At 41.3% G+C, this 22,683-nt stretch overlaps 1 protein-coding gene across 1 annotated transcript in view; it reads left to right on the top strand.

Annotated features, from left to right (window-relative positions):
* HSD11B2 (hydroxysteroid 11-beta dehydrogenase 2) overlaps positions 1-20,999 on the top strand; it is a 48,199-nt gene extending 27,200 nt beyond the window's left edge. Inside the window, exons 2-5 of the mRNA XM_069740524.1 lie at positions 11,043-11,255; positions 14,585-14,770; positions 16,869-17,006; positions 19,597-20,999. Of these exons, the coding sequence (XP_069596625.1) occupies positions 11,043-11,255; positions 14,585-14,770; positions 16,869-17,006; positions 19,597-19,949 (890 nt within the window). The 3' untranslated portion in view covers positions 19,950-20,999. The remainder of the gene's footprint in view (positions 1-11,042; positions 11,256-14,584; positions 14,771-16,868; positions 17,007-19,596) is intronic.
* Positions 21,000-22,683: the final 1,684 nt, after the last annotated feature.

Below are 22,683 nucleotides of genomic sequence, written 5' to 3'. Positions count from 1 at the left end.
GCGCGTTTTCATCAGTACAGAATTGGCTTTTGAACTGACCAGCAAATATCTATTCCTAGTTTCAAAACTACGTGTCTTGCCCCGGTTTATCGCAGCAGTTGTATCGTCAAAGTCGTTCATTTACAAGTCTACAATAGACACCATTTGAGAAGTTCATTCCCCTTTTCACCAAGACGTTGGCATTATATAGCTTTATTAGCGCTCATGTGTTAGAAAAGCCCCAAGCTAATGTTAAATTGCCCCTCTTACCCTTGGGGTCAACTGTTAGTATGAAACCAATAACGCTGACGTTTAGGTCAATTGTATAACCATGGAATTTTCCTATTCATGATGGCAGAGAAAGATGTATATCTTTACACACAAACCAATACTATTCGCTGTAGAGAACACTCGGAGGGCTATTTGCCACGATGCTACAGGTCATTCTAGACAATCCTCTCCTAGCACAAATGCTCATTATTGTGTGTGAGCAGGATAATAGAAATGCACATCTACAATACGGTAAATTTAATTGAGATAAATCATTAGCCCACATTTAGAAAAACAAAAAACCTGGAGAAATAAAATTTGTGCCTCCATCTTGTGGGCTCTGTTAACATCACATTATGTTCAGCATACCATTTTGGTAAAGAACCAGCATACAGTATGCTGACCTGTACGGTGGCATAAATTTCAGGAGATACACTAAACTTTTACCAGGATTATGACGTGAACAGAAGCTATTACATAGATGCTCTGGTCTCCTTTACATTGTTTAAATAAGTATACATGTTGGTCCACAAAAATAACCTAAACACCATAGGTCACACTCTGTACATGACTGATTTTTCTCAGAACCAATGAAGGCACATGAAGTATATACAAAACAATCAATAAAGTTTTATCTACTATATAATTGTCTAAGGGTCACTTTTGTCTGTCTGTCTGTAACGGAAATCCCAAGTCGCTGATTGGTCACGGCACAACAGCCATGACCAATCAGCGACGGGCACAGTCCGACGGAAAAATGGCCGCTCCTTCCTTCCCGCAGTCAGTGCTCGCTCCATAATCCCCTCCAGTCAGCGCTCACACAGGGTTAATGGCAGCGTTATAGGACCGCGTTATGCCGCGGTGTAACGCACTTCGTTAACGCTGCTATTAACCCTGTGTGACCAACTTTTTACTATTGATGCTGCCTATGCAGCATCAATAGTAAAAAGATCTAATGTTAAAAATAATTTAAAAAAAAAATAAAACATTATATACTCTCCTTCCGGATCCAGCCCAGGCCTTTCCCGCTCCTTGCGATGTTCCGGTGGCCGGTATATGCATTGCGGTCTCGCGAGATGACGTTGAAAAAGGATACTACATCCGAAACATTGCCACGCCATTCAGGCATTAAAGTCCACCTATTTTTTTTTCAATCCTTTTGTGCTGCTTTCCTTTTTTTTTTTTTTTTTTGAATCTACCATTGGTGACCATTGGACTGCTGGTTGGGAGAGCTTTGCATGATTTGCAAGGTAGTGTTTGATGGTGTTCCAATTTTTTTATATAAAATATATATATAATATAGAGAACACATATATAGAGAACACATATATAAAATATATATATATATATATTTATATATTCTCTATCCTAGTTTATACGTGTATTTATCTGTGTGTATATTAGCACTTACATTTCAAAATAATAATTATAATAATCTTTATATTTATATAGCGCTAACATATTCCGCAGCGCTTTACAGTTTTGCACATATTATCACTGTCCCCGATGGGGCTCACAATCTAGAATCCCTATCAGTATCAAATCCAAGATCAATGATGCATCACCACATATATATACAACATCTAACAAATTCCTCCAATCATGATAGACAGATTTAAAACAATCTCCCAAGACATATTGGATCAATTATATATATTTTTTTCTTCAAACGCTTAATCCCTAGTAACTTCAATATTCTCCAAACTATATCATAAATACAAGGTACATGGACTAGTTATAATATTTTACAGGTATATTATAACCCGATGCTATAAAGTCCATAATACATCAACTCTTATCCCGCTAAATAAGTTCTAGGATATTAGTTATACCTCTGATGAAATATACCCGAAAAATTCCAAAAGGAATATCCTCCAAAGTGTCCTCATGAAATACCTCTCCAGGAATTACATTCTCAAATTCTTCCACACCAATGTTGGTCATCCATAACGTTCGAAGACACGATGGAATGGACCCAAAGCCTGAGCAGATAGCAAAACAGGACCATCCAATGTTGACATAAATTTCTGAATGGACAAAGGTATAGCCATTAATATTCAATGAACATTAATAGAAAAGACCACCCTCCCTAAAAACTTCCATGGAGACAATCAATATAAGTTCACAAAAATGCTCCAAAACCAAAGCTCCTTTAACCCCCGAGGTGCTAATGTAATTAAATGATAAATCCACCCGCTTTCTACTGACAGAATTTTGCCCAGTGATAAATCAATACCTTTGATCTTTAAGCCATTTGGATTACACTTGTGATGTTTCTTGAAGTGTTTAGGAAGCGTTTTGAGGTTTGATTCATCCTCTACTGTCATTGCATTTCTAATATCCCTGTAGTGCTCACGAGTCCCAATTTTTATTTCCCTTGTTAAGCCGATGTAGATTTTATTACATGGACACGTGGCATGGTAGATTACACCATGGGGGGTACACATGATGTATTTTCTTATAGTGTACACTTTGGAGTTGTCCAAGTTAGAGAAAGTTTTGGTATGATTAAGGCATGCCTTGCACAATCCACATGGGTAAAAGCCAAAATTAATGGCTTGACTCTAATTGGTATTACATCAAGGCGGATTGTATAAACTATGGACCAAAACGTCATATAGTGCGGTCAATGTCACCATATTTACTTTTGTCTCAGTAATATCACATTTAGGGCACATATTAGGCTTTGGTTAAGTATCACTCCTGTCACCTGCATCTTAAAAACATCCCCAGAATCCGACCTTTTCTCACCTTTGAAACTGCTAAGACTCTTACTGTCGCTCTTATTCATTCTCGTCTGGACTACTGCAACTCTCTTCTGATCGGTCTCCCTCTTTCCAAACTTTCTCTTCTCCAATCCATCTTGAATGCTGCAGCCAGAGTCATATTTCTGTCCAACCACTTCACCGATGCCTCCATCTTGTGCCAGTCATTACACTGGCTACCCATTCGCTACAGGGTCCAGTATAAACTCATCTCTCACCCACAAAGCTCTCCACAGTTCTGCACCGCCTTATATCTCCTCTCTCATCTCCGTCTATCGCCCTACACGTGCCCTCCGTTCTACAAATGACCTAAGACTAACATCCCCCGTAATCTGAACCTCGCACCTCCGTCTCCAAGACTTCTCTCGTGCTGCGCCAGCTCTCTGGAATGCACTTCCCCAGACGATCAGACTGATACCAAGCCCCGACCTATTCAAGCGTGCTTTAAAAACCCATCTCTTCAAACAAGCCTACCACATCAACTACTCAGTAAACTAACTTTGTCCTGTTCCCTCCTTCCAAATATTATCTGCATGTGAATCTGCTCCCTACTATTCATCTGTCTCCACACCCTCCATGCACACGATAACTGCACTTGATACTTGACTATTGCACTTAAACACACGGGCTGATGACCGGATCATGCAGCTTTATATAAAAACCCCTATTTATTATAATTGCCAGACCTGAAGTAACAAGCACTTTTCACCTATTATGTCCCCCCATTTCCTTGTAGATTGTAAGCTTGTGAGCAGGGACCTCACCCCTAATGTCACTGTTTAAATTGTCTTAACTTGTACTGAATTTATTGTCTGTACATGTCTGTTATGGCTGGCAATCAGGCAACACAGCGTGCAGTAATCAGCGCACATACAGAGATCTGGCAATAACCAAAAACAATAGGACAAGCTCTGAGACGTGGAATCTCTGTAGACTGCAGTACCTAATCTATCCTCACACAACTATAAGCAGCAGTGGATTGCGCCTAACAACTACCTATGCAACTCGGCACTGCCTGAGGAGCTGACTAGCCTGAAGATAGAAATACAAGCCTGACTTACCTCAGAGAAATACCCCAAAGGAATAGGCAGCCCCCCACATATAATGACTGTTAGCAAGATGAAAAGACAAACGTAGGAATGAAATAGATTCAGCAAAGTGAGGCCCGATATTCTAGACAGAGCGAGGATAGCAAAGAGAACTATGCAGTCTACAAAAAACCCTAAAACGAAAACCACGCAAAGGGGCAAAAAGACCCACCGTGCCGAACTAACAGCACGGCGGTGCACCCCTTTGCTTCTCAGAGCTTCCAGCAAAAGTTAATAGCAAGCTGGACAGAAAAAACAGAAAACAAACTAGAAGCACTTATCTAGCAGAGCAGCAGGCCCAAGGAAAGATGCAGTAGCTCAGATCCAACACTGGAACATTGACAAGGAGCAAGGAAGACAGACTCATGTGGAGCTAAATAGCAAGGCAGCCAACGAGCTCACCAAAACACCTGAGGGAGGAAGCCCAGAGACTGCAATACCACTTGTGACCACAGAAGTGAACTCATCCACAGAATTCACAACACATGTCCCCGCTTAATTGTAAAGTGCTGCGGAATATGTTGGCGCTATATAAATAAAAATTATTATTATTATATTATTATCACTCCCCTTAGAGTAATTATGCTGCAGATATTAAGTCTTTAATACGTATTTCGCATAACATCCAGTGATTAGGTGCAAATTCCCATGCTGCTTTTGGCAACCAACGGTGGCGTTTGACTTCCACCCTGCTCAAACAGGGTGGAACACTTGCATTTCATGCGCCAGAAGTGGGAGGTCCCATGTCGAGTGATGGGAACACCGGTTGCGCCGTCATGTCTCAGTATGTACGCAGGACCCACGGGCACAGGTGCAATGGTATGGCGGGTTCAGTACATTATACTCTGATAGGACAATGGGCATTTAAAAAGGCCTCCTCACTAATACATGCCCCCGGAAGAAGAATAGGCGAAACGCGCATCGGGATGAGACGCAGCAGTATTGGCGCACCACACAGGTATGATGTAATCCCATGCACCTTATTTTTGGTAAATAGAGTAGCATTATGCACAAACACTTTATTATATTATGTCCATGGATGTTGACTATTATAAATAGATTGTCAATAGGTTGAACAAATTAATTTCTATAAATGGTACTTTGACCCACATTAGGCTAGTTTTGTATACACTTCATGTGCCTTCATTGGTTCTGAGAAAAATTGTTTAAATAAGGTGCTGTGTAATCATATGGCACTAGACACCCTTAAGCCCCCATTATTTATTAGACTAATGATAATGCTCCAATGTGTATGGGGGCACCATTCAACTGATTGCCAGGGTTGATGTTGATCGGACGTGTCCTATTTTGGCTGCCGATTTTCTGTTCTCCCAGAGAGAAGCTGCCACCAGAGATGTCTGTTAGATCTTATGCCTTTTATGAGAAGGTTGCCATCGGCCTAATGAGCGCTCATGCATATAGCATAGACGGCCAAGATGACTGCTGACCGATCAATTAGCGGAAGCATTGTTTGGCCAGCAGCCATATCTAAGGTGTACAGGGGCCTTTAGTGCTAGATAAGACCATTTTTTTTCTAGAATGCAATTTGTTCTGTTTTCTATCTGGACAAAACAGTTGATCTAGACACGATTTTTAAGAGAAAATTGAGACTTGCTGTCCAGTGTACAGCCATATTTTTACAATTGTTCTTTTTAAAATGATGTCCAATTCTTCATCTCTGGTAAGATGACATGCAGGAAAAGGAGCGACAAGTGCTTTCTCCAATCTAGTCAAGGATGACACATGTACGCTGTGTCGAGTGTTATTGATGATGGACTTGGCTGTTGGGGGTGATTTAACAAGACAAAACAGTTCATTTTAGACCTGTGAAAACTGGCCCATGTTGTTAGGGGTCGAGTTCCCGCCTCTGCACAGGGGGAATCTCGGGCCATGTCCACTGCGGTCTCCCATTCTTCTCCTGCCACAGTGGAGCCTGCTCAGCGGAGACATCTGTCCCAGCGTCCCGCTTAGTCTGACTCTGTACAAAGAGTTACTGCTGCTTTTCCTGCTTCTGCCATTGGAGTCAGTGCTGGACAGCAGCGAGCAGACGCTTCTGGGACTAAGTCCTGCTTTTCTCGTTCTGAGCATGCCCAGAGTAAGATCTCTCAGTGGAGATCGAGGGTCACATGATCAGATACTGCAGCTAAGGCCATTAGTCCTTCAGGAAGGTCCTGTAGGTGCTCACGCTCTGTGGCAGCCTCTCATTGGTCCTTCTAGGAAGCTCCTGTATGTGCTGCAACTATTTAAGGCTCACATGGCCGCACGGCCATGCGCTAGTATTGTTCTATGTTATGTGCTTTGCGCCAGTGTGGTCACGTAAGAGTGTGTTCAGGGACCCGGCTGAAATATGCCCCTAGAATGCTGGCACCTCCGGCGAGGAGTTTTGTGTGCATGCATGACCACTGACTGCTCTCAGTTTGGGCAGTTAGCCTGTGCCTCTGTGAAGTCTAACAGGGCACAGTGCTTTGCTTTCACGGCTACTCGGTGAATTAGCTGAGTTAGTCCATACCGCCATATAGTGCCGCTGTTTGCTAGCAGCAGGTTCTCCTGCACGGTGGACCCCGGGCTGCGAACGCACTAAAAACAATAAAAACATCTATATTTACTCGGTGCGTTCCGCTAGCCCGAACACATGTTTGGACCACTATGTCCAGACAGGTTACAGGTCATGTATCCATACTCAACACCTCCATATGGATAAGTGCAGCTGTTCAGGTCTGATCAGGAGACCTGCAGTCTGTACTCCATACAAATGAGGACTTTGAGCTTGAATGTTACACATGTAAAACCAGACTGTTGGAAAAACCAATTTCTTGACCAAATTTGAAAGTGATATGTACTACCATATCTTTATCAACTAAATTGTTTGTTTCCCCCAAATGCCAACTCAAGGAACATAAGCTTCGTTGGTACTCACAGAATGTCCACATTGCTTCAATGGCATCAATGCAAACCAAAAAGCACCTTGAAGCTACCACTATAGATGACAAACAGACTGCGCCATGAGTTTGTTCAATGAAGCCAAATTTCTGTAATGTGGCAAGAACTTTAAGAAGTTCATACCAAGAAAAGAATATTTTAGTGCCTGCTAGGGCCATGGGGTACTCGGGCCTGGTCTGACTGTTCTTAAAAGGGTTGTCACGGCAGCAGTGGCCCTGGGCATCCAATGAAAAATTAATAAAATGAAGGGGAATTAAAGTTTATGGCGAGAATGTTTGTGACGCCACCTGTGGTACTCAGTCAGGGATGGCCGACGCTGCTCAAAGAGACCGCTGGGGCTGATGGTGATGCAACAGTTGTTACAGCTCTCCACAGGTAGAGATTAGTCCTAGGGCATTTAAAGAGTTGAAGTTAATGTTGGTGGAAGTGAATGTTGTAGTGCAGGGTGGATGATGCAGTAATAATTCAGGGGACACAGCAGGATGCGGTTTCCACGCTTTTGCTCAGTTCTTAGATGCAGTCCCCAGCTGGGGTGCTGTGTCCTCCGAGTTTGTGGTCCAGCCAGCTCTCAGATCATTTGGATGCACTTTTCCAGGACCCCTTCTTATGTTCCTTTCCTTCCCTGTGCCTTCACGCAGTGTCCCAAGCCAGCAGCCTCGGATCTTGCCATGCGACGTCTTTCTGGACCCCTTGGTCCTATGTGGCTGCCTTTTCAGCGACTGTGTGGATGGGGCTGTATCCTATAGATACTACAGCCTCCGGCTTGCTAGCTGAGCCTTGTAGTTCTCCAGTAGTCTTGGGGACCGATTCCCCCACTGCAGCCTGGTCCATCCACCCAACTATGGTCGGCATGGATGTGGGCCCCATGGGTGGATTCCTCACTACCCCTAGGACCCCTTATTTCTGTAGCTTCACCTTTTCTCTAGCTCCCTCTCTCTGGGAGCTCCTTTCTGCACGTCTCACTGCATCTACCTCAGTTGCTCACAACTGGTCTGCTCTCCTCCTCCCAACAGACTGACTACTCACTTCCCTCCAACTGTCACCACCCTTCTTGCCTGAGTGAGATTCCGCCCCTTTTTCTAGGGTCTGCCCAACTTGCCAAGCTAAAGTGTTGTGATGTTGGATGCAAGTGTGTGAGCCCTGTATTGTGCCCCCTCCTTACCCAAGAGCGGAGTCCCACACCTCTGGCTGAGGTGCAGTACCTCTGTGGCAACCAGACCTCAGGGGTGCCACAATATTTCTTTATTCAGAGAACGCACCAACTTAATCATGGGCTATACCTTGTTTTGTTGTGTGCTCTACTCGCCTTTGCACCAGTAGATCCTGCCCAAAAGGAAAGATTTGGCTAAGGAACTATTTTCCTAAATTCCTTTACAATGTATTTCTTTCTTTTTACCTTTTCTTCCACAGAGGCCAAATCACTTAACAGGTATGTTCAAGATCCAAACATTGCATAACTGTGACTGTTATGTTACAACTTCCCCCAGGGTCTGGTTGCACTGTCTTTTCTAAGAAAGTAAATAAAATATGTCATTTATGTGGTTACTTGCTTCCATTAGGACTTGCTATGTAAATGGATTACATAAGACCTTGAGATCTACACATGAAACTTTATCTGTTCAAGGAAAACTCTTTATTGTCTGTTCATAATTGATGCTGGGTATTAACAGAATGTGCAGGGATTCCGCTAATCTCCATGTACTGCAGGTTTCCGGAGAAACCCTTGCCTTGATTTTAGATTAAAAAAAAAAACAAAACAAACACAAAGCGGGAAGGATTTTGCCAAGCCTGTCGATCGTCCGAGAAAGCCAGGATAGCTTTAGCTGGTGAGGGCCAATATCCGCTTATGGAGCACAGCAGTAACTGAAAGAAAAAGATATTTGGATCTTCTATCCGGTGGAGGTCAATATAACAAGTATCTTGTTATATTTTCCTCCGACCAGATGGAAGTGCCAAAGATCTTTTTCTTTCTATCTTAAATACTTTCTACTACCGTGGCATGAACATAAAAATGAAATCCTTAAGGTAATGCCCAGGCATTATTTACAAGTTGGACTTGATCATCTCTAACCCAACAAATTTCCAGTTTTGAAATGATTGAACAATATCTTGGGACATAGACTAGTTTGTTATGCTGAGTCCTTGACAAGTTCTTGATTTGGCACTTAGTCATGTTTAGTTACACTGGTTATGTATTGCTAAATAGTGATGAGCCAGTCTGCGAAAACATTGAATTTGGTAGTTGGCTCGCATTTGGACAGGAAGTTTAATTCCCTTCCAACTTGATGCAAATCGAATGTCTTTTACTATGCGCGAGGTCTTTTCTGAGGGGGGGGTGGGAGTTGTATAGATGTATACTCTCATCATCACTTGCCTATCCCACCACAAAAGCTGCAGGTGTGGTGACATCTATAAATACTAGAACAAATGCCCTGGAAAAAGTAATAGGGACCAAAGAACTCCAATAGTACATTAGTAGCAACAGGTGAAAACACACACCAGAAAACGGAGTATAATCCTCAATATAGTTTTATTAAGGTACAAACAGTAACAAATACACCATAAATATTAAAATAAGAATTTGTTACTGTTTGTACCTTAATAAAACTATATTGAGGATTATACTCCGTTTTCTGGTGTGTGTTTTCACCTGTTGCTACTTAGGTGTGGTGACAGATGTTTTTGGTGCCTCAAAACACATGTTGTAATGTCAGCAGAAGAAGCAACATCAGAAACGCAAAAGGAGACTGGGTGGGGAACTGGAGTAAAATGTGAGGATGTCAAGATCTACCGCTACATGATTGTTATACTGCAAACTGGTTTTGTACACTAATCAAAATTGAATTTAGGTCCCTATTAGCGATGAGCGAGTATACTCATTGCTCGGGTTTTCCCGAGCACGATCGGATGGTCTCCGAGTATTTGTTAGTGTTCGGAGATATAGTTTTCATCGCCTCAGCTGAATGATTTACAGCTACTAGCCAGGCTGAGTACATGTGGGGGTTGACAGGTTGCTAGGGAATCCCCACATGTAATTAAGCTGGCTAACAGCTGCAAATCATTCAGCTGAGGCGATGAAAACTATATCTCCGAACACTAACAAATACTCGGAGACCACGCGAGCATGCTCGGGGAAAACCCAAGCAACGAGTATATTCGCTCCTCACTAGTCCCTATTAAAGAGGCACCCCATCAAAGTTTTATCTTAATATGCTTCAGTCATCCTATTATATAGCACTGTGTACTTACAATTGCTCATTTTGTCTTTCTACCCAGCTAATTCTTCTTTTCCATTAGGTCTATGACCTCATGTGAATAAAAGCAGACAAGCTGATTTTGTCTAAGCTCTATGTAAAAACAGGAGGGGTCAATTTTTCCCTTCATGAGTCATCACTAGCCCTACAATTCTACCTGGCAGGTGGGAGGAGCTGATCAGGAGTTGAATAGATGGTTAACTCATGCAGTGAAAATAGACTGCCAGTTTCTACTTAGAGCTTAGAAGGATTCAGCCAGTCATTTTTAATCACATGATGTCATAGACGTAATGAAAAAGAGAAGAATTTTTACTAAGTAGAAAGGCAAAATGAGCAATTGCAAGTACACAATACTATACAATATGCAATATTTTAAGAGGATAAAAATGGCTTCTTTAAATTGCTAACGCTGGTATCAGACAGTCATAATATGCGCATTGTGTCAATAATACAGCTGCAAGGACTTGGCTGTTTCTACTGAACCCAACTCCGATCACCATAAGGTTCAATGTTAAGGAATTTAAAATGTATCCATATTATCTATATCTAGACAGCTTGCATCAGAAGAGAACCAAAAGAAACGCATCTAGATTCCAGGCCGTTATTCTCATTGGTGCAAGGTTATCCTTCAACTGAGATTAGATCTCTGTGAAAGGATATTCATAAAATCCAGTAACGATATTTATTCCTGGACCATAAAATGCTGAAAACCCTTTTGTTACTTATGCAGATTCTTTTCTTTACAGGATGTGATTCTGGTTTTGGAAATGCCGCTGCTCATAAAATGGATCAAATGGGCTTCAGCGTGATTGCAAGTGTGCTGGATCCGCAGAGCCCAGGTGCCAAGGATCTGCAGAAGAGATGCTCGGATCGGTTAACCATAATCCAAATGGACCTGACCAAACCTGAGGACATTAAGAGAGCTTCTCAAATCATAAGGGAGAAAACGGAAGAAGTTGGTATGTTATGAACATGCGCCTGCTTTCATGTCACAGTTTTCGCCTTGCGCTTGTACACCTGTGTAGCTGAAAAAATCAATTTGGACTGGTAGTTTACTGCATTTGGTAATTCACCAACTTTTTTTTTTTTTTTAGTACAATAACAGAATAAGGTGACTGTGAATCTGTGAGTGAACTTGTTTTGATTGGGAGATTTTACTTTTTCTTTGAACTCCCCTGCTGACTTATGACCACATCAAAGCTGAGCTGAACTTGGATGTTGTCAAAAATTTGCTGAGAGGAACTGGTAAACTTTTCATCACACTGATGAACAAGATTGCTGGCAGCTGAACAAGTAATGTGTATAGAATAGTGATGAGCGAGTGTGCTCGTTACTTGGGTTTTCTGAGCATGCTTGGGTGTTCTCTGAGTATATCTTGTGCGTGCTCAGAGATTATGTTTGAGTCCCTGCAGCTGCATGATTTGCGGCTGCTAGACAACATGAATACATGTGGGGGTTCCCTAACAAACAGGCAATCCCTGCATGTGTTCAAGTTGTCTAACAGCCCCAAATCATGCAGCTGCAGGGACACAAACATAATCTCCGAGCACGCCCAAGATACTTGGAGAATACCCAAGCATGCTCGGAAAACTTGAGTAACGAGCACACTCACTCATCACTGGTAGAGAAACAAAAAAGCTTATTAAAGCCAAACGATGCAAAGCAGCAAAAGTTTTTGTTTTTTTTTTATTCTAAAAAATGCATCGAAGTAAATAAAAATTGTGCCCTAAGGTTTCCATGTGTGTCTGAGGTGTTCTCTTGTGCCACCAAAACAGCTCTAATTTGTTGAGAAACTGACTCTAAACTTATTTGGAATCTGCCACCAGGTTATTGGCAGAGGGCCTCCGTGGAGCAGCAAGTCTCCGTGGATAGGACTTATTTGCCACCTTATCTCACAAATGTTACCTTGGTCTTAGAAGTCCCGAGATCTCAGTCCAATCCATCACCTTGAAATCTTTGTTTTGCAAACCATTCCTGTACAGTTTTCACAGTAGAGCACATTCTCCTGCTGAAAAGCCACTGCCATTAGTCTGTAACCGAAGGGGGAGAAAAACATCCAGCACCAAGGAGGCGGTAAAAGTCTAGATTGGCGATAGACACTTGTATTGGAGCTGACTAGTTGCGGATCAATTATGATCCTTAATCGTAACTACGGTAATCCTAAACTTATCAGTTACTGTACTCATATGTATCGTCATCTGTGGGTAATTCCATGAACCAATCTATGATTTTTTTTTTTGGGGGGGGGGGGTTGCTGCTCCTGCACATTCCCTACGTTGTCCATGCATCTGGTGGTGAGTGAGCTGGACTTTCTTGTGGTAAAGTAAAATCCACATTAATTCCAATGCTTGTCTCTTGCCAAAAATACATTGCCCAGTGCATCATACTGCCTTTCCAACATGCTATTTTTAATATAATGCATCCTGGTGCCATCTCTTGTAACACATCAGCCGTCCAAATGATGAAAAATATATTGTGATTATCAGACCTGACAATCTACTGATCCATGGTCCAGCTCTGTAATCTAACCAGATGAGGCACTTTTGACAGTGTAGGGTGGCTGGCATTGGCCGTCTAACCAGTCTGAGGCTAAACCGCCCTATATACCGCAACACAGGATAGTGGAATCTATGAACTTTCTCTCATCTTTCTCTCCCCAACAATTTGTTTTTTTTTTTCTATGGTTTAGGTTCATCTTCCCACATCAATGATCCTTTGGCGGCCATGACCCAGTTAATGGTTTCCAACCCTTACTGCTTCCAATATCTTAATGTTAGGAGCGGACTGTTTCTTTTTGTGCGGTGAGCACATCAGTCATATATATAGTATATCAAGGATGTATAAAGGGGTTTTCAAAGTGTTCTTCCATAGGTCATCATGGGTATAAAGTAACAAACTGAGCATGTTCTCTCCTTCCGCTGCCCTAGCCCTGGCTCTCAACCACTGGTCCAGTAATGGTCCAGTCTGTAGGTACGGAAGGGTAAGGGGCATGGCATTACACAAGTGGGCGTGTCGGCTGGTTCTCCTGCTCTCTGTAGGAAGCAGAGCGTCCCGTGCTGGACAGCGGGGAAAAGGCTCAAAACCGGGACAGTCCCGCACAATGAGGGATGGTTGGGAGCTATGCTGTAGTGGTGACCTCATATCAACAGTGCACATAGCTGCAGCCAGTCACTGATCTCTGAGGCTTGTGTTGTCCACATTGACAGAGCCGCTGAACTCGGTGATCAGCAGAAGCGATGGTGTGCTGTAGGTTTGACATCACTCCTGCGGCCGCTAAGCCATCAACAAAACATCAGTGCTGAGGAACAGGAGGAACAGCTCAGCTGATTTTATGCCTAAACTAGCCTATAGAAAACCCCTTTAAGCACAAAGTCTTTCTGGCTTCAATCTCATGGGTCCTATACCTTATGATTACTACATAATATGCAATTAAAAAAACATTTTTTTGCTACCCCATCAGAGAACAGAGGTATATAGGGGCATTCCAGAACAGTGTCACTTGCTGGGCTGCTTGCAGTAATTTTTATAAAATCACTTTTCTCTGCTGCCGATGTAACAGTACTCTGAATTCTGAGCCCTGTATAACACCACTGGCAGCTTCCTATGTACACTGTGCATAGGCAGAATACAGCCAATTAGTGGTAGGGAAGGGGGTTATCCAAAGCTAATAACTATGGCAGCAGATTTACTACTCATCTAGTGAAAAAATTCTGCTGATTAAAAACTATAGTAAGCAGCCAAGTAAGTGACATATCGCTGGAATCGAGGCGTCTGCCTCTACATTATAGTGCTCTCAGACTAAGAGGCAAAACCTGTTGACTGATAGATTCCCATTTAAAAATGTTGTGATTACAGCTAAAATAATACAAGAAAATGAATATCTTGAATATATTTAGAATACCGTCCATTGTCTCTTGCATAGTAAAGGCTTTGCTCTCAATTTCCGAAATAAACAATATTCTGATGTATGCATTTTTATCCATGCCCCATTCTAGCTAGATTAGAAGTAAACATTTGGTAAGAAGGTAGAATGAGGACAGGACTGCTAACTTGTTTTTCCGCATTTCTTCCCTCCGAGAATGATTCATTAATCGCCTCTTGTCCTATAACTTAATATAGTTTTTTTCTATTCAATCACTTAGTATGGCAGTGCCAGAAGGTTTCCAAATTCTAGCTGTATCCAGCAGGTGTAAAGGAAGCACACTGCGGCCAGCTTCTTGTCAACCTCTCTAACCTTTTGTGGTTTCTGCCATTTTAAGGCTTGTTTTCTTTCTTCTTGCTATTTTAGGGCTGTGGGCACTGGTGAATAATGCTGGATACTGTGCTCACTTTGGAGATGCGGAGCTGTGCCTTATGTCTACCTACAGAAACTGCATGGAAGTTAACTTTTTCGGGACACTCGCAATAACCAAAGCTCTATTACCCATGCTACGTTCATCTAAAGGAAGGATCGTGACTATTAGCAGCCCTGCCGGTAACTATACCCTCTCTTCTCTGACCTACAACGTTAGCCAGCAAAAAGCCCCCATACACATTGGACAAAAGTCCAATATTTCTCCTGAACGTTGATGTTTGACGAAGGAAGGATCCAGCTGGTTTTATTTCCAAAGGTCTATCCATTCATTCTCTGGTAAATAAGCCACTGCCAAAGGACTCTGGCAGCAGCCTTCTCCTAAAGTAGTTCCTATGTTTGGGGGGACTCGAGAGAGCTGTCGGCTGAGTGATCTATGGTGGGCTTAGCACAGCAGGTCCTTTAGCTTGATTTTCCTCTGAGTTTAAGTAGGGTAAATGTTGACTTTGCTCGTACATTTTAACATTGGACCCATGTCCAAAATTTTATCAGAAGATTTGTCTCTATGGCTATTTAAGAGTAATTCCACCTACAGTTGTTTTGACCATACTACTGTATATGGTTACATGAAATGGGGCAAAATATATCTTTTTTGACTTTGTATAAAGATCAAAAATGTTGTGTATTTTGCATTTCTTTATGCTTTGTAATGTCTAATCTGGTCAAAGGTTTCTGGCGGAGAAGGCTGGTAGTGCCTGCCAGTGTTCGTCATCGCGCCTTACAATCCATGCCATTCACATGAAGTCATTACTACCTTGTAATGGAAACTGAGGCTTTGCCAGTTCATACACAATGTGTCACTGTTATCAATCCTACTAAAGGGAGCTGGGCTTTAAAATTCTCACGATGCCAGATATCTCCATTCCATTTTCTTGTCCTCTACCTTTAATATTCTAATGGCTCATGCAGGTCACTGTTGCAATGAAAAAAAAAAAAAACCCAGTGATGATAACCTGTCTGCTGATACGGCAGCTGGGCAATTATAAGAGATTAATTTCTTTGATGTTGCAGTTAATTATTAGGAGAATTGGAGTAATTGTCATGATTTTACATATCTGTGATTTTACAAATGTGCATGATACCGGCCATTGTGTATGCAGTAAAGTAATCTTTGACTAGCATGATACTTGCCAATCGTGCACAAGTACTACAACATGTAGATGTTTTATGGGTGTTGGCAGGTTTGGACCGGCACATGGGAGCAGGTGAATTCCCTGGTAGGCCCCTGTACATGAGTGGGCCTCCCACCCTTCCAGATGAGCAGTGCTTGGCACAATCCTTGATTTATTATGTACAGGCAATGGTGGCATCTCAGAATTCAGCTAACAAACTAGCCAGTTTTATTATATAAACTTGTGAATGTGGGTAATATGTCCACGTAGTTGAACACTAGGCCCCTAAAGTTGATACTGGTGGGCCCTTGGCACCCCAGTCCTGGAGTGTGTGTGTGTGTGTGTGTGTGTAGCTTCCCTCCTAACTCGTGTGGCAACGCTAGTAAAAGGGTCATGCATTACAACCAGCCATACATTGTTTCTTTGTATGTGAGAGATTAGATGGCTGCAACTCGAAGACTCAGCTCGATCAAGAATTTCTGTAAGCTTTGAGGGAGCTGCTGCTAGAAACCAGCCTGCTGAATGAGAGGATCAGGCAATTGAATTCCAACACCCTAATCTGTAGGAGACAGATAAGAGGCCCCTATACTCATTAAAGGTAGTCATTACCACCAAAAGTTGCTGGTTTCAGTTACCGTTTATCTTGTGTTTGGGGGGCCTTGGCTCTAAAGGGTTGCCCAAGAGTCCTGTTCCTACAAGTGGTGACACCCCAAAGAGCCAGCTTTCTTCCTCTAATAGAGCTAATTTTAATATCCCTTTTTCCAGAAAGCATTACCCTACCCATAAGTCTCCTTATACTAGATTGTGGTCTCCACAAAGAAACTTTTTGAACCGCTGTCAGATGGTCATTGCAGACCAAAATGCATTTAGAAGTCAAGATCCTAATTCCTTGTGTCAGTTCCATAATTTGAAACATGTCTTTATTTATCGAGCTTTGTTCTAGAAGTTACTGACATTGAGAAAAGTCTCATTAATGTTTTTTTCTGTATGTATGTGATGAGCAGAATGGTTTTGGGTGAATTTCTACATTTAAGCTAAACCTCTGACACCAAGTGTTTGTATCGATCACCAAATAACCTGTATAACAATGTTCTTGTCCCTTTTTTTAGGTGACCACTCATTTCCATTTTTGGCTGCATATGGTTCCTCAAAAGCTGCTCTGAGTCGAGTCATGGACACATTCCGTCATGAACTGCTGCCCTGGGGAGTTAACGTCAGCGTGATACAGCCAGGGTCCTACAGAACAGGTGTGTACAATTTGGGTTGCATGTGCTAAATACAATTCCAAAATGATGGAATAACTGCATTGATTGTCCGACGTAGACAATAGTTTCTTCTTATGCTATTGGTTTGGCCATGTAGACACTTATTTGTCTACGTTGGAAAGAAATTGACACGTTGGAAAGAAATTGACAAAAAGGCACCCTACATTAGCTCCTTTTATACAACTGCAGAAATGCTAAAAACTGGTTCTCTGCACACCAGGTCAGCTCACAAAAGGACATAACGTTTTTTTTCCTCTCGTATATTTTTTTAATTTATCAGTCAGGTTACAAATGCATTAGCAAGATGCAGCAGACCCCCATGATAAAGGCAAGCACAGCACAAGTGCAAAATACTGAAGAAAAAAACACTCACAAACCTACGAATTCATGGAGGGGATGGCTACCTAGTAAAAAAATGCACACAAATGAGGCTTGCATAGGCCGCCAGACACACAGGTACATGTGATGCAGTGTCTGGCTTATAGCCTATTAATGACTTTCTCTGTTTCTCAGCACACCACCCAGCCAACAGCCCATGCCTACCGATTTGCAGCCAATGTTCATCACAAGCCCATGTCTCTTCCCATTTCTTCCGTGCAGTATCCCTTTAATGGTTTATTCCTGTATTCTGGCCCTAACCGAATGAAAGTAACTAGTTGCCATTCCCTGTACAGCCTGGTGAGTGGGAACACTACTGAGATGAACACAACACCATACTCATTTGTTCTTTGGTTCGTGAAGGTCTTAAAGGCCAAACCCCATCTATTTATACAGTGGTGGCATATCTTTGTAATATGGAAAATTACTTTTAATGGGAACCTGACATTAAAAAAAATGCTATTAAGCTTTGGATATGTGGTTAATGGTGTTCTAAAGCTGTGCATCCACCGCACTAAAAGCTACCGAGAGGAAATTTTAAATTTATTCTTCCGGCTTTCAGTTATAGGTGCGGCTTCAATCACCACTTGGTATAAAGTGAGCACCGGCTGTAGCCTGGCATTGATTGATGCCAGCTCTGCACTGGTGAGCCATCTGTCAGTCTGTGCTGGAGGCATGCTTACAGTCACTGCTCAGAATGTACTGACTGAAAGTTGGAGGCTGCTGAGAGGAAAAATACTAATTTCTTCCCAGTAGCCGGGCTCACAATACAGTGGTTGCACTGCTTCAGAACGCTATTAACCCCCACATCTGCAAGTTAATATCGTTTTGACATGACGGGTGCCTTTTAAAACTTGTCCTCCATTTTTCCTAATTTTTCTTGTGTAGATTTATTTCACCCTTTTAAAATGAACCTGCAGAACTTCAGCCCTTTTTCTTCCCAGTAGCCGGGCTCTCAATACAGTGGTTGCACTGCTTCAGAACGCTATTAACGCCTTTTAAAACTTGTCCATCATTTTTCCTAATTTTTCTTGTGTAGATTTATTTCACCATTTTAAAATGAACCTGCAGAACTTCAGCCCTTTTTCTGCCATACAACAATTCCTATGCCTACAATTACTTAGAAGTCCACACTTGGTTTATCATGAGCCATGAGGACTATATGACGGTGAACACCCCCATCATGATTGGTCCTGTAGTTTATATTTTCTACGTTATTTTTGTTTTCGGAGATCTGTGTATTTATGTTGAACTCCTAATAAACAATGGTCCAGACACTTTAATTAGGCTGGTAGACCACAATATCAGCAGATGTACTGAGCAATATAAGGTGAAATGTCCTCTCCACAGAGCCCTCAATTATTAAGCCTGGGTAATAAAATACTTACAAAAATATTTCTTCAGTTAATTTTTTTTGTAACACGATTATTGGCAGCAGTAGATAGAACAGATGGTTTTCTGTCCCTTTTTAAAACTTCGTTCTTCCAATAAAAGCACTTGTTGTACCTTTTTACCACTTGATGCTCATTTTGCTTTCCACATTCCTGGGCTGGTTAATCTAATAGCCGTAAAATTGGTTAAACAATTTACTATATGAATTGACCATAATTTGGTCATTTCGTATTTTCACTATCTCCTACAATAACATGATTTCGCTGCCATAGGGTAAAGTAACCTAACGAGCAGCACATCCAACCTGGTCATTGCAAAAAGATTAACCCAATAAGGACTTTTTAATTTACCTCCTATTTGACATTTTGTTAGCATATCCCAGCATGCACTGGTATTCTCAAACAAGAGGTCATCAGTGGCGCCCATTTCAGAGGCTGAAGTAGTCGCATGTGCTGGTTGTTAATTCTGATGTATGCTCAGTAGGATTGCACTCGTTGTGTAATAGTCTTGTTTAATACACATAACTTGTGAGGGAGCGCACTGTCTATGATTGGCAAGTGAGTGCACTGTCAGTGTGTATTGTAAGGAGATACTGTAGATGGGTTATCAGGGAGAAAAGAGGGCACCACCACTCCAGAAAGTGAGGTCTCGGCTGAACAGGCACTCCTGTCGGAGAGTCGGCTGACATATATAATATGTATGGCCGGATTTATATTACCATATATTTTAATAGCTCATGTGACCCGTATGTTTTACTTGCATATTGTTTTCCACTTTATCATCTGTCTGTAATTGTTTCTAGGTGCTCTTGACAACACAGCCTACTGGGAAAATCAGCATAAAAAGCTGCTGGCCGGTCTTCCAAGTGAATTGCTCCTGGAGTATGGAGAAGAATATATCTGTGAAACCCAAAACAAGTTTTTCAGCTATGGAAGTACAGCAAGCTCTGACTTCAGCCCTGTGTTGGACAGTATCACAGATGCCGTTCTGTCCGAGACCCCAAAAGTGATATACTATGCTGGCAAAAATACGTGGCTATTGTATTTCATTGGACTTTACTTGCCGCACAGTATCAGTGACAACTTTTTCAAAGGTATATTTCTAAGAAATAGGTGTGTGCCAAGAGCCCTTCAAAAGCAGAAGAACAACGAATAAGGGCACCTCCATAATCCACTTAAGAAATTTGTGAAGGATTTCTCTGGGAACCGATATGGTGACATTCCATCAAGCACCTTCTATACAGAATAGTCCATTTCCTTCTAAGCTGATTTGTTGCTTAAGGAACTCCTGGCTAATTTGCACAATATTGTAGGAAAGAAGAAAAGGCAATGGAAATGTCTCTGCATGATGAAAAGTACTTGGGAACTAAAAAGGTTGTAAACGTTTGCAATGAAACTGGCCTTTGCTGCCTTTGTCGTGCTAATCATTCCAGTGAAACTTTCCACCATTTAATCTTTATTTTTTTCAGCACTCTGCCTTTTCACTGTTCTAAAATTATTCTGGCTTCATCAATACTATATTTATTTCTAGACATCTGGATTGACCAGTGATTAAAACTGGTCCGCACTTATCTTCAAATTGTCTCTTAAGCAGATCTACAGTCTCCTCACTTCCAGGGTGCTTTGGGCATGAGTGCACCTCCTTGAGTGACTGTTCTGCTTAGTAGCTTTATTCTGCTGGAACACGTTAACAGTCTGTTAGGGCTTGTTCAGAGTCTACACTGTTATCACTATATGTAAATATAATAAGTAATTTTTAACAAGCACACCGCTCTTTAAAGTGAGAGCTGTGATTTAGGACTGCTCTAGAAACTGCTGATGCTGGATGGCATGTTAGGAGTTAACTCCACTCATGGAATATAACAACTGAGCATACAAAGCAAAGTTATGTGGGGAAAAAGCTCTACACAATAGAAGATAAAAGCTCTATCACGAAAATGACAGCAGATATAAAAAGCAAGTCAATAGCAAATTTGCTTATTTTCATGCTATCTAACTAAAGCAATACACTAGCATGTGAATATTCATTTAATATCTGAAAAACTATCTTTCAGCAGAGAATTCTTCTGACTTGACCAGTAACAATCTACATTTAGCCTCACCAAAGAAGCATATAATTTCTATGGTAGATGTACGACCAAGCAGCTGTTGGATACCTCCCAGCAAATCTTGTCATCTTGGAGAATCCAAAATTGGACTAGAAAAATCCAACTTGACCATTAAATCTACCCTCAAATGTTAAAACATTCCTAAAACCTTCATGGACAAAAGGCAATTGATGACATTATCTTACCGTACAAGCAAATGAAATTGCCATCTTTCTCTGCTGTTTTTAAAGGTGTGTTCATCAAGTTTTTGCTGTGTTCTCAAAATGAAACCTCTCCAATCAAAACTCGTGGTTTTTAAACTCCTTGTGGTTTTCGGAGAGTTTTTGCTTAAAAAAAAATTCAGCAAAAAAGACCTGATTTGTTAGTCCAAGTTATTTCTTGTTTAAAATACGTCAATCAATGGATCATTTCAAGTTCTTGTTTAATTAAAAAAAAAAAAACACCTCTAGATCAGATTGGATCAGGTTTATATGATTTAGCTATGCCAGATCTGCACTATAAAACTATCTTTTGTAATCGCTATTTACGGTAATTGTTACTTTATATATTTAAATCTGAAGGAAAAGTGAGTTTGGTTTTAATTGCAAGTGTGCAAAGTCTTAAGTGTCTTCACAAAATTGTCGATAGGTCGTAGAACTTCTACATTCAACTCCCATGTGGACTTCTATGTAACATTTCTCGTAAAGAGATTTCCATGTATCCCGTTATGGAAAATGGGTAGACTATGGATGCCAGAGAAGTTTCTGAAAAGTGGTTACATCGACCCAGCGTTCAATGTTGCTCCTTCTTACCTCCGTGGTGTTGGACACACCAGTGGGACTTTGCACTTATCATTATCCATGTTGTGCTCTCATGGTTTTCTGGTCAAACTTAGTCGGCAACCAACTGGTCCAACACCCATAAAGAGAAGGAACTTTACAGCCATGAAATAATTTGCATTTGAGCTTGTTCAGTTTGCAAGAATGTGCCAAATACTCTTATTTTCAGGTACAACATCACTCATGTTGGAGTAAATAAGAAAATTGAAGTGGAAAAATCCTAATCTGCTCCCAAACTTTTCTTACCCACGAGAGTTGATGTTGGTGTACCTACCAGCAGCCATAACTGTCGTGGTATACAGACTACAATCATGAGCAGAATGGACAGTAGAGGACTCTAGTTTTCATCACCTTACAAACTTTATTTAATATTATTTTTTTTGTCTTTGAATATTTTGGATTATTCCTAACCATAAAATTGAATGTTTTGTTACGAGATTAAGGGATTATCTATTTAGTACAATTATCAATTAAATCAGCAGATCAGATAATTTTTATTATGATTTGGTTTCATGCAGTAGTTCTGGGCTATGCAATCCTAGAATAATCTGTTTACTATTGTATTATTACTATTGTGATATATTTACTGCATTGATTTCACTGAAAAGGAATGTCAGAACAATTCATCCTTCCCTACCAAACTGTTAATCTTTCAGTGTGTAACATGATCCCATAATGTCATGTATACCTTTTTACTGAAAAATCAGATTTAATTAACAAATGAGGCATAGGTGCTTTGGGAGTGTCAAAGCACTTCCCAAGTTTCTGCCTCCCTGGCCTTATTCACGACCAAGCCCCATCTTCTGCTGCCTGACTCTTGGCACCTCTATTGTGTAGCCAAGCAGAGGAAGAAGGGCTTTGGGTGAGGAACAAAACCAGAAACTTGACGTGCTTTTCACTGCCAGAGCACTTAAACCTCATTTTCTCACTAACACAGAATTTTTTTATTTTTGTCATTCAGGCA

The sequence above is a fragment of the Ranitomeya imitator genome, chromosome 9 (genome assembly GCF_032444005.1).
Source record: "Ranitomeya imitator isolate aRanImi1 chromosome 9, aRanImi1.pri, whole genome shotgun sequence".
NCBI lineage: Eukaryota > Metazoa > Chordata > Amphibia > Anura > Dendrobatidae > Ranitomeya > Ranitomeya imitator.
The sequence above is the reverse complement of the archived record's forward strand: the minus strand, read 5'-3'. Positions and strand labels throughout refer to the sequence as shown.